Raw genomic sequence first — 13,540 nt, 5'->3', positions numbered from 1 at the left:
CTAAGGCCCAGAGAGGTTAAGCTGCTTGCCCAAAGTCATACAGATCAGAAAATATCAAAGCAGAATGTACCCAGATCCTCTGGCTTCAAATCCTGGGCTCCTCCCATGCTGCCAAGGTATCTTCTTCAACACTCCTTGGCAACTTGTCAAGATACGGAGGACAGGGGAGAGGGAAGAGTCAAAAATGATCTGGAGATTTTGAACCTGGCCTATCGTAAATAAACACTTGTTGAATGGATGGGAGAAAAAAACTTGGGCTCCCAGGAGAAAGGAACAGAAGGACAGTCTAAAAATGTTTCCCATGTTACCCATGCAAGCTGGCATCCCAGCCTTAACACTGTCCCACACACTAACACAGGAGATCTGCATGAACTAACAGCAAAGAGAAGAAACAAGAAGAGATAAAGAATATGAAGTTGCACAGGTGGTTTATAAGCAGGTGGTATACAATCTCTGAAAAGGCCAGGTTTTGCTGCACTATTTATGTAGAAAGCAATCTCTGAGGTCATTGCATTTTTTTTAAAGGGACGTAAGTAGCCTCAGGAAGTTTTCTAGGCAAGAAGCTAGAGCTGGATATCCAGTAATTACTAACAACATGGCATCTATAATTTTCAAGTCCTGGTCTCCTGGACTAGCCTATTTATAAAGTCTTCAATTAGGAAGAGTGCACAGAGCTCATCCTCCTAAAAGAGAAATTAACTTAGGATAAGAAAAAAAAAGTTTAGAGCTATAAGGGAGCTTACAGAATACAACTATGATAACAGAACACAAGAAAGGAATCACAAACAGTACTCAACATAATCATGCATCACTATTTCACCTCTCACTAAAGCCCAGAGGCTAAGCAATTTGCCCCATATCACACAGATCATAAAATATCACAGCCAAAATTCCACCGAGATCCTTGACTTCAAATCCAGGTTGCCATTTTCTGTATTTTCAAAAAAAAAACAAAACACCCTCCCCTAGTCTCTACTCTATTCTCTCACCTTTCTCATCTTCTTGGAAAAAGAAAAAGAAAACAATCACCTTCTACTCTACAGTTGCTTCCATTCTCTTTCACTGCCAAGTTCTCCTCACTTCTAATTCCTGGTTTCCAATTTCCATAATCCAGTTACTTAAATGGGAAAGCAACAAACACAGCTATTATAAACACAGATCTACCGCAAACCCTGCTAGCAAGCTGTACTTTCATCCCAGAGAGCACTTCCACTGCAAAGCGTAATCCTGCGTAAGAGAGGGATAAGTGAGGATGAAAGATCACTTGCTACGTTCACCATGGAGTGGTGAACATGAAATGGAAAAAGCACCAAGAAGATCTAGGCTGAAGTCCTGAATGGTTCCACCACTTAATAATCATTTCTCCTCCAACAGGATATAAACTCCTTGTTGATTTTGTGTTTGCATTCCCGGTGTAGCAGACTGCCAAGGCACAAAGTAAGTGGTTAATAAATGCTTGTTAGACTGATAGTGATCATAGACATTCACTTAAGCTTCCCTCAGCCCATTTCCTCATCTGTAAAATAATGATAAAATTACACTACATACTTTGCAGATGGTTGCATATGACGTACTTAGCAGACTTTCAAGAACTATATAAATTTGAGTTCTCATTCTGATTTTCGTTAACTTCAAAATTCATTTAAGCCCAGTGAGTGATGTGGAAAGATAAAAATTATGACAAGGTGGCAAAATCATCCTGGTCCTTATATCCCCAAAACAATCTTATATGTATTTCACTACTATGAATACTTGCCCAGCTCCATCTTTCCCCCACCTAAATATCTTCTCTTTCTGTCTCTCGATTTTCTTTATTTCACTGTCAGTTACTCTTTTGCACCACTCCCCCAAAATTCCCATCATCTACTACCTGAAGTGTTGAGTACTGAGGGCAGATGTGTAAATCTTCTAACACATTCCCAAGTAGAGGACAACACTATCAAATGGGTATTATGATAGCTCTTGAATGACTGGTACAAGTGAGTCTCCCCCCTCCACCTTATACTCAAGGTCAATTATTTTATCAAAAAAGGAAATGGGATATGTTTGGCATTGTTTATGTTTTGTCAAACAGGCATTACCTAATAATACTAAAGATTATAATCCCTAAGTGGTTTCAAACTGATTTTAAAGTTAATAGTTCTGAAATCTTTAAAGTATATGTTTTGGGTGCTGGAAACCTAATCTCCAGTTCTTTCTTCACTCACCCTTTTTAAATATTAGTTCAATATCTTAAAACCAAAAGAGATAGAATGATATATGGACACATATTTGAAGCACTGCCATAAGATCAAATTCTAGGTCTTCAAGGAAATATCAGTAGCTCTCCCACCTTCCACCTATTCCCCCAATAACCTTTAGCATTTATAAAAATAAACGACACTGGTAAAGAGACACTGTTCTCTTTTCGTGATCTCTCCCCCGTTTACTTCCCTAACTACTTCCAAATCCAATGCAGGGCCTGCTTGGTCACTTGTAAGGCAGCATGGTGTAATGGGCAGAGTACTAGATAAGGAGCTAGGAAGCTCTGGATTTAAATCCTGCTTGATTGATCCTGGCTGCTGAGAAGCAAATAAGAAAATATAAAATGTGTTTCACAAAACTCAAAGTATGAGATAAATTCTTCTCCTCCCCTTCCTCTTCCTTTTCCTCTTCTTCCAGTTACTATTATTATCTCTCTTATAAGTCAGGAATGTAGAATAAAGTGCTCTTATATGGCATATGCTATACCAAAGATATGGCTATCCGTCAGTTTGAATTATGTTCTCCACAAATAACATGCTGAGGGGGTGCTGGTGGAGGGTGTAGATCAAGTCCAAGAAATATGAAGTTGATATTATGTGCCTTGTCCTTCTCCCCTAAGACCAGCATTAAAATGAACATCCATTGTGTAACAACAATTCAAATTTTAAAAGTCAAAACTTTTTTTCTGAAAATTTTTACTATCCCGCTAAGTATCTCCTTCCCAAGTAACGACAGGTTCCAAGAAGCACCAAACAAGGAAATTCTATACAGAGGTGTGAAAGATAGTGGCAACAATGATACACCAACAATGAGTATATGCACAAGCAAAGACATGAAAATAAATAAACTTTATGGCAAAGAATAGGAATCAAGGGGTCTGGATGCCAGGTCAAGCTCTTAACAATCACCCACTTTATGACAGGCTATCAGTGCCTGAATGTCTTCACCTTGTCAAACATATGCAATAAAGGTATCCACAGGGTAAATAATACATAGCATAGTGCTATATATTAAAAAAAAAAAAAGCAAATGAAAGCAGTAGTTATTTTTTGGTATTATGGTCAAAGTGCTGGAAAACAGGAAATGGAAAGAGCCCTTGTCAGCTGGACCAAGGTCACAGAGTGCACAGTGACCATGTAATTCAATTCTGACTTCTATTCTTCTGAAATCATAAGTTTCCTTACCAATCTGCAAATATCATTGCCAATAGCTGTTAATAACACAAAATGGGCATTCAATAAGCATTTATTGAATGGAATTGAATTCCTTGAGTGTTCTAAGACAAAATCTAACACACTTGACTTCAACCCTCCATGTTAAATTAGTCATATCCTAAGTCAACCTAACTTGTCAAACAGTCTATCTCCATTTCTGTAACTAATTTTTTGTTAGAATTTGTAGGCTTCTCATTATCTTCACAAAGAAGGTAGTAATTTTACATTCAACCTATGTGAAAGCAATTTGCACCAGAAAGTCCAACAATACACTGGACCATCAGATTGCTGGGGTCACCAACTATTTCCCACTATATCAGTCTGGTAGCCAAGTGTGGCAGTGGACAGAGTGCTGGGCTTGGAGTCAGGAAGACCTGAGTTTGAATATGACCTCAGAAACTTACTAGTCATGTCGCCCTGGGCAAGTCATTTCAACTCTGTTTGCTTCAGTTTCTAGAGGCCCTCGATGGTCCATAAGATTTTATAACCAGTATTCTGGTAGAACAGTGAAAGAACTGGGCCCAGCCCCAGGAAATCAGGGTGCAAAAATCAACTCCATCACTTCCTAGCTGTGTCTGAGTTCAAGCAAGTCATGTAACCTATGTAAACGTCAGTTTTTCAGTTTCTCCATCTGCAAAGTAAGGCTAAGAAGGCTTTTGTTAAAACCTACTTCTTGTCAATTAAGTGTGAGGCACTATCATTCTGCTCTAACTTGAACATGCTATTCATTTACAAGAACCTTTCTCTAACCCACTTAATGTTAGTGCCTTCACTTTGTGATGATTTTCAATTTTTTCCGTTTATAGCTTGTTTGTACATGGCTGTTTGAAGGTTGTCTTCCCCCTTAGACTGTGGGCTCCTTGATAAGAAGGGCTGTCCTCTGACTTTCTTTGTATCCTCAGTACTTAGCACAGTGCCTGGAAGAAAGTAAGCACTTAATAAATGCTTAATGACTGATTCACTCAGCCACTTTGGGGGTTATTTACTCAGGAGTTTGGTTCTAATAATTGTCTACAATGACTCAAGTCCAGATTCCCGCATTCCTCACGATTTAAAAGGCTTCTTGCTACCAGTATCCTCCCAAGGACAGGCTCGTTCTATTACATTTTCAACAACTCCTTTCTCCTGGTAAGATAGCATATGCAGTATCACAAACAGTTTAAGTCTGCAACTAATTTAATTTTTAATTAATGAAAACGACATGAAATTACTCATAGAAATGCTATCACAATGATATGCTCTGCTCACTGTTTACCAGTAACAAACAACATTATCTGCTCAAATAGTCACTTTACAAAAAAGAAGGTTGACAGTTGGCATGTGATTGCTTTTCACAAATGATAACTCCAAGGACTTAAGTTCTGGATTGCCTTAATCAGCTAAAGTATGACCTATTACAGATATAGTAAATATAATGTCACCATACAAATGATGACTTAATGGTCATCACACTATCTTTTCTACTCACCACTTGCAGACTGTATCATGTTACCAGATCTTTGGACGTCATCAAATTTTGTAAAAATTACATTTAGCCTGTTTGAAATTAAAAGATAAAAAATAAAATGTAGGATCATTTATAATCAGTTATATCAAAATAGAAATGAAGCATCAATAAACACTGGTGAAAATACTAAACATGCAGCCACAAACTAGCATAAACTAAAATGTGTGAACTACACCATTCTAAAAAGAAATACTTCCTTGAATAACTGTTCTGAGGATAGATAATATTGACCAAGTCTGATTAAGGTGTTCAAAATTTGCTAATATTACATTACAAAGGATTTTCTCTGTCTTAATAATATTGCCTAATTCTAACAGAAACAACCTGTGTAACCTGCTAAAAAACTTGAACTGGAAAAAAAAATTATTCTCCCAATATTTATTTTCACCCTAGATTTTTGTTGTTGTTTTTTTTTTAATAAAAATCTCAGTTGCTCAAAGGATTACATTTTGGAAGCTCAACAACTGAATGTAAAAGAAGGGGTAGGGGTGGGGGGGAATCATACTTCAAAAAAAACCATAATAAAAAGCATCTTAACAAAGTAAAAACATCTAATGAACTGAAATATGGGCTACAGTTGAGATTTAAAAACAAAGCACTCCCATTCAATGAACACCCAATGCACTCATATGTTTGACAACCACTTTTCATCACCTAATTTAGCACTTTCATAATTTAACCCTTTTCCATGTCCTGTCTTATAATGGCCACTAGCTGCTTCACTTTTTTTCTCTCCAACTCTACTGGAAGCACTTCAGAGGCAAGGCCCACACCTGGACTTCATTTCTATGCCCCAACATATTCCAGTACCTCCTACAGAGCAAGTGCTCAATAGTTACTTATTAAATATGAAATAGGAAAAGAGCACTGAATTTGGAAATAAGACTGCCTGTGTCTAAATCCATCTCTATTACTTGATTATTTGTAGCTCTGGGCAAGAAAGTCACTGAATCTCTCTGGTATGAATTTTCTTTCATTAAATTTGAAAAATATTTATTAATAAGACTCTATTGTGTGTAAGGGGACTAGAGATATACAAAGAATAAAAACAAGAACCTGGCTTTAAGTAGCTTACATTCTTGGGGTGGGGGTGGGGAAGTAAGAAATGTGTAAAAAGCACCACAGCAAGGCAACAGTCTGGTTTTAAAAGCCAGAGCCCGGCTTCATTTCCCACCTCTGCCACTTACTACCTGAGTGATCTTGGACAAATCACTTGGCTTTCCTGAGACTCAGTTTCCTCATCTGTAAAATGAAAGGGTTGGAACAGATGGATTCTGAGGTTGCTTCCAGCTCTAGAACTATGACCTACATTAACTTTGATAAGGTAATTTAAGAAGAAAGTATTAACCAGGGGTTGTGGGGAAGGGGGGTGGCGGCAGGAAGGGGAAGTAACAGAAAAATCAAGAATAAGGACACTAAGGTTATGAATCTCAGTGACAGGGAGGATAGTGGTACCATCAGCAGAAACAGGGAAATCTGGGGCAGGCACAGATTTAGAAAAGATTACAAATTCAAACTTCAGGTACTGATTAAAGAGTTAGCTGGAGACAGCCAAGAGGCTTTTGGAGATATGGGGCTGACAAGCAGGAAAGAGATCAGGACTACACAAAGAGATTCAGGAACTATCAGCAAAACTGAATCCACGGAAACAAGTAGAATCATCAAGGAAGAGAATGCAGAAAGGAAAGTAAAGAGGCCACAGAACCGAGTCCTTAGGTACACTCCTTCCTATGTGCTTGGGAGAAGGAAGATGAACCATGATGGCAGGAGAACTAAGAGACATGACTATCACAGAAATCAATACAAAAGAGGGTAAAATAAGGGGACTAGATAAACTAGCTGACTTCTATAGTTCCCTCCACTATAAAATTCATTGATTCTATTAATGACATGTAAATTTCATTTCAAAGATGTACTCCATTGATTCCAAAACGTTTTAAACTAAATGTCCATGAATCTTTTTTTCCCTCCTGGTTTCCCAGCACCTAATTTCTCAAAACACAAACTAACAGGCTTGAGCTGAAAAAACCCAATAAGGATTGCAAAGGAGTCATATTATAATAACCTAGAACAACAAGTAGCTGCCAGAAAACTCCCTTTCAAAGTTATAGGACTAGCACCTCTGGTGGGAGAGCTTGCCAGGCCCTTTTCAGGGCTGCCCGTTCACCTTTGGTGTCTACCTTCACCCAGCTCTCACCTGTGACTACAAGAAGTTTCAGCATGTACAGCAGCCACAAGCCCAGTAAACCATCTCAGCAGACAGGCTAAACCAGGTTGAAGATAACCAAAAGGCCTCAAACCTGTCAGTTAGTTAGGGGGATGTCTACCCAAAGCACGTGAAGACTTTTCCTGGGGGAATAAACAGATGAGAACAATTTGCCCTAACAGCCATGAAGACTGCTGAAGCAAGTGCTGTGGACCTTTTAGAACCTGGTCAGGCACTGAAGATGACAAGGTCATCCAATGTATTCTAGGCTACCACCAGTTATTTTATTTATTTTTTTGAAGTTTTTTTTTCTTTTTAGGCAATTAGGGTTAAGCGACTCGCCCAGGGTCACACAGCTAGTAAGTGTCAAGTGTTTGATCTGAGGCCACATTTGAACTCAGGTCCTCCTGACTTCAGGGCCGGCTTTATCTACTGTGTCACCTAGCTGCCCCTTACCACCAGTCATTTTAACTTCTGACATTTTAACTTTGATGAGAAAGGAAGAGAGAAAGAGGCTGACAACTCTGTGCAACTCTGCTTTATTTAAATCCAATTCACACTCAAGTCATCACCTGTGAAGTCACTAGTCCTCTTCAAAAATGAAGGACAAACAATAACCTCCAAACCTAGTTTTCACAGGAACAAAGAGAACCTTTCTCTCTCATATACCCAGGAGCACAAATAGCTTGTAGCTTCCTCCCATATGCAAAAGGTAGAATAGTTGAATTCTCTGTATTAACATCTATAACACTTTGGAAATCATTGCTTTACACAAAGCTCATTCTTCCCACTTCATATGCTTTTAAACTGTGCTTCTTTTTAAGAAATTAATCACTTGGATTAAGGGCCATGCACTACTTGAATGACTGCACAGGAAAAAGCACCACTGGGTGGCCTCAATCTTTCATTTCAGCCCAGAGACATTACAGTAACCATGCTCCCTACACACATGTAGTAATGGAAGATGAGGTCCTAGCTCAAGCTGGTAGACAAGGGCAACTACAAAGCCAACAGTGTCACAGGAGAGGGAGAGGGAGAGAGAGAGAGAGAGAGATAGTGTTGTACGTCCGTCTATTTGGGTGAAAGTGATTTTATTCCCTTTGAGAACCTTAGTATGTTGTGCCTTTTGCATATGTAGGATGCAATGCTTTTAGAATAGTTTTACAATACTAAAGTTCTATGAAGAAGAAGAAAGGAGAGGGAGAGAGAGAGGCAGAGGGAGAGAGAAGGATCTATATGTACAAAAAATATGCATAGCACCTTTTTTTGTGGTGATTAAGAATTGGAAATCAAAGGAATGCCAATCAATTGGGGAACGGCTAAACAAGGGGTGGTGTATGATTGTAATGGAATATTATGGTGCTACGGGAAATGACAAACAGGATTTCAGAAAAACCTGGAAAGACTTACATGAACTGATGCACAGTGAAAAGAACAGAACCAAGAGAACATTGCACACAGTAACAGCAACACTGTTCAATGAAGAACTGTGAATGCCTTAGCTATTCTCAGCAATACAATGTTACAAGGCAATACCAAAGGATTAATGACAAAGGATACTATCTGCCATCAGAGAAAGAACTAATATTGATAGAATACAGACTGAAGCATGCTATTTTTCACTTTCTTTTATTTTTTTTCTTTTATTCGTGTCTTCTTGTACAAAATGACTAATATGGAAATATTTTACATAATTACGTGTATAATCTATATGTGATTGCTTACCTTCTCAGGGAGGAGAAGGAGTGACAGAATTTGGAAGTCAAAACTTAAATTAAAAATGTTTTAAAAATTTAAAAAAAGATTCTAATGCTAATATTAAATGACACCTTCACACTTAAATATAAGCCCTATACAATTAATTCTTCACTATATATGAGCATATAAATGTATCACAAAAAGTTCCTGATCAGCCAGTAGGAAGTCAGATGAATAAGAGAAGTAAGAAAGACAGACTGACTCACTGTCATCTGAAACCAAACAAATATTTTAATGACTACCTATAATTTTGAATTATCTGAAGCTTTTTCTCCAAAAGCACCAAGAAACTGTTTTTTAAGCACACCACTATGACAATTACCCTTGAAATAGCAAACTATATTAACTATGTTAAAAGTATGCTAGTTAACTGGTCTATGCTACAGTGAAATGCTAAAAGATGGCTATTATTGATGAACAAAGTTGTTATATGCACAGCTCCTGCCTCTTCCATAAAGACTGTCACCAGCCAAAGCCAGAGCCCGACAGCATGTAGATATTACTATGCTAATAAGACACCAGGATGAAAGGTGGAACTTATGGACCTTCTGCTACTATGAGAAGATTAAGACACTGATAATAACCTATGTTGTTGGCTTTAACTCTCATCATTCCCTTTAAGATACCTTCTACTCTAACCAAACTACAGTAGTCAAATGGCCAGTGTTTTTTTTACAGAGAACTTGCCTGGATCCAAATCCTAGTTCTGCTACTTAATACCTATGTAAAATGAGTCTCAGTTTCATTATCTGTAAAATGAAAGTGGAAGACTAAATGATTTCTAAGGTCCCCTTCAGCTACAGATCTATGTTCCTGTTATCCTGTGATCCATGCCTTTATTCTGGGCATTTTCTTTTCCAATAATGTCCTGCCTTCAACCTCTAACTGTTGAAATCCTGCCAATTATTCAAAACCTAGCTCAAATGTAGCCTCCTCCAGGATAGATTGGCTTATCTCCCCCAGGTGTGATTTACCTCACCTTACTTGGACCAAATATAGCATAACTCTACTGGTCTTAGCTATATGATGCTTTATACTTATGTATGGTATTTGTTTGAAGTTACAAAATGAATGAAAAACCATTTTCTGAGTGATTACAAAGTGCAGGAAATACAAACAGAAAACTGAGACTGTCCCTATGTTAAAGGAGCTCCCATCTAATTGGAGAGCCCCACTTCCAGCAATTGCTACAAGTCTGGATGGAATAATGGTAAGGCCTCATTGGGGGTTGGTGGGGCCTGGCTCATGACCTTTGGGAAGGACTACAGTGGAGCTAGGGCTCTGGATTTCTCTGTGTATGGGGTAGAAATTGGGAGTGGAAGATAAAGGGAGGGAGGCAGGATCTAGCCAGAAGAGAGAAAACGGAATTGACAAGAAAGTGGGGGGCAGGGAAAAAGGACTGGACTCCGAAATCAGTGGAAACTGGGCTAGGGCAGCCAGAGAGAAGCTGAGCCACCAGCAGTACTTGCCCTTGCTGGGAAGATCTTTAACAGTTATTTTTAAAACATTACTGTATAATTGTATATATGGCTTATGGCTTACTAGATCCTAAACTCCATGAGGGCAGGGACCAAATTTTAATTATCTTTATACCTCTCCTGAAATGCATACCAAGGTACTTTGTGTTGTTGCTGAATTATTTCAGTCGTGTGTGACTCTTTGTGACCCCATTTGGGGTTTTCTTGGCAAAAGATACTGGCATGGTTTGCCCTTTCCTTCTCCAGTTCATTTTAGAGATGAGGAAACTTAGGTAATCAGGGTTAAGTGACTTGCCCAGGGTCACACAGCTAGTAAAAGTCTGAGGCCAGATTTGAACTGAGGAAGATGTCTTCCTGATTCCAAGTCCAGCACTCTATCCAATGTGCCACCTAGCTGCCCTAAGGTGTTTTATACACACTACCTAAATGGTTGTTGAAAGAATATAAAACTGGGGCAGCTAGGTGGCACAGTGGATATAGCACCGGCCCTGAAGTCAGGAGGACCTGAGTTCAAATCTGGCCTCACATTAAACACTTAACTCGTATTACCTGCATGACCCTGGGCAAGTCACTTAACCCCAAGTGCCCCCCCCAAAAAAAGAATATAAAACTAAGAAACCAACAAGAGAGACTTAATCTGTTTCCTTATGTTCTGTTGTACAGTTTAGTTTCAACAAATACATTTTGTTAGTTGCTGGTTGGAAACTGGCTCTTTTAAGAAGAAACATAAGGATAAGGTAGCAAGACATTTTTTAAAAATACAAGAGTCATTCAAAAGTAAGTTGACTAAGTTAATTGCTTATGGATTACAACATATTCAACAATATGTTGGTGGAGACACAACAAAAACAAAGAGTCTATCGGCTAAAACTTGAGTTAATGAACCCGCAGTCACAAACAGCTGTTTGTCTAGGTACATATGATGGCTTCATTCCTAAAGCTTTACATGCCATTTTCATAAATTTTGTCAACTGAAAATAACCTCTTCATGAGTTTCAACAAGAAATAAACTTCTTCAGATTTAAAAACGGAATCACAGCATGCACCTTGCTGGGGACCACTAATTGCCCAAGAAAGCCATCACTTTTACCCAAGAATATACTAAGCCACAAACTATTAGAGCAGTTTGGTTTCACTTTCTAGCACTACCACACATTTTGACATACTATTGGACTAGTCACAGAATTACTACACTCTGCATAATGCATCACAAACTAACTCTGTATGCTTAGATATTTTTTAAACAACTCCTCTATATCAAAAGCTCTATTTAAAAATACCCACATCATAAATTGGTCTAATTCACTGGTTGTTAACCTGAAGTCCATGTGCTGAATCACTCATATTCCATGTAGAAGACCTCAACCCAGAGAAAGGTTTTGGTAAGTTATCTCCCATTTTAATCTCACCCATTAGGCTAAACTCAACTCATCCTTCTGAAAGATAAGGACAGTTAACTAGAGATCTTGACATTCTAACCAAAATCAGGATGCTTAGATCCTTCATTCCAGCTCCTCCAAAGAAAAGTTGATTGATCTAGGGGTGAGTCACAAGTTCATTAAAGCTAAATTTACCCATTTCTAAAATGGGATTATTACTACCTATTCCTGTATTTCCCTGACATTATTATCAAAATTACCAGTTGAATCCTATTATAGCCTTTAACACTAAACAGCAAAGATCTCTGTATAAAAATATTCAAGTGCCACAAAATACCAAAAAATAAAATAATGTGTATAGTTTCTTATGTGTTCTGCTTGCCATAACAAGGCACTTCAACCACATCTAGAAAAACTAAAATTAAATAGCCCAAACTGAGAATTACTAAAATACTCCATTTCCAGTAATTAGTGCCATCTCCCCCCAAATTAACTTCGTGCACACTTTGTATTTATGTTGTATTGACTTATTTTTATGTATGTTTCCTCCTAGATGATCTAAAGATAAGGGACTTTGTCTCTTTCTTTGTATCATGACTACCTGACACATAGGATAACAGGAACTTAATAAAAATGACTGTTAAATCAATGAATAAGTGATCAAAGCACAGGCCTGAAAACGGAAAATGGCCTTTACAATACTCGTGTGATCACAGGATCACAGAATAAGAGTGGTAAGGAGCCTTAAAGACGTCTCTCATCTAACCCCTTCATTTGATTGAGAAGAAAACTGAGGCCCAGTGGGGGGAAGTGATTTTCCCCAAGGTCACCCTCGAAGTAAGTGGAAGGACTAGGATTCAAACCCAGGGCTCTTCCCATTTCACCTTGCTAGCAGATGACCTCTTCACACCAATGTCACACCAAACCTACTTAACTTAATAGGAGTGGTCAAGCAATTGTATATATACACGAAACACAATTATATGACATTACATTATAAACCATTTTTGTTGTTTCTAGCAAATGTTTAACCAAGTCCCTAATTACACATGACATAATTTAAGGTGTTGCACCAAAAGAACTGTGAAAACAATCTGAGACAACCAGCACTTTTCTCCAGCAATATCATTTTAGATGCATTTACGCCGTTGATTCAGTGTTGTAGCTGTACTTCAGTTATAAACTCAACCTGTGCACTCTCAGGTAGGAGTGGGAAAGGGAGACAGGAACAAATTAGCCAGGTCCCACAATAATGAAGAGGCTGCATTGATGGGTACCCACTGAGGGCTCACAGCACTATGCTGGTGCCACAGAGACAAGACTACCCGGAAGAAAATCACAGGTAGGTTGAGGAGACAAGCCAAACATATAGGAAAAGATAATACAAGACAGCAACGCATGAGTACAGCAGGAATGACACAGACAATAAGTGCTATAGAAGTGTTTTCAATAGGTGCCTGACAATATTTGGACTTCAGATTTTCTAGTCAGAAGTTACTAAATTGGCATGACCCCTACCATAAAATTGAGCATTATGTTTCCCACCTCAGCAATAGAATTCTATCTTCAACAATGCCATTAAATGAAGTTATCCAGTTTATTTACTACAGAAAAAAATTATTCCAGTGCAAATTCTTTGTAAATGCAACAGAATGACAGATGATAATTATTTCACTGAGGGATTAGATGTTACACAGTAGCTATTCAGCTTCTCCCCCAGAATTACAATACCGGAATCAAATTCTACTAATATA

The 13,540-nt window shown here is 38.2% G+C and overlaps 1 protein-coding gene across 6 annotated transcripts in view; it reads right to left on the bottom strand.

The window, feature by feature from the left end:
• CLASP1 (cytoplasmic linker associated protein 1) overlaps positions 1-13,540 on the bottom strand; it is a 351,771-nt gene that overhangs the window by 204,647 nt on the left and 133,584 nt on the right. For all 6 annotated transcript variants that reach the window (XM_078146793.1, XM_078146794.1, XM_078146796.1 and 3 more), the window contains exon 8: positions 4,927-4,994. In XM_078146793.1, the coding sequence (XP_078002919.1) occupies positions 4,927-4,994 (68 nt within the window). The remainder of the gene's footprint in view (positions 1-4,926; positions 4,995-13,540) is intronic.

The sequence above is a fragment of the Phascolarctos cinereus genome, unplaced genomic scaffold (genome assembly GCF_003287225.1).
Source record: "Phascolarctos cinereus isolate Bilbo 61053 unplaced genomic scaffold, phaCin_HiC Scaffold_726;HRSCAF=1367, whole genome shotgun sequence".
NCBI lineage: Eukaryota > Metazoa > Chordata > Mammalia > Diprotodontia > Phascolarctidae > Phascolarctos > Phascolarctos cinereus.
Note: the sequence above shows the minus strand (reverse complement) of the source record. Positions and strands in the feature narration are given on the sequence as shown.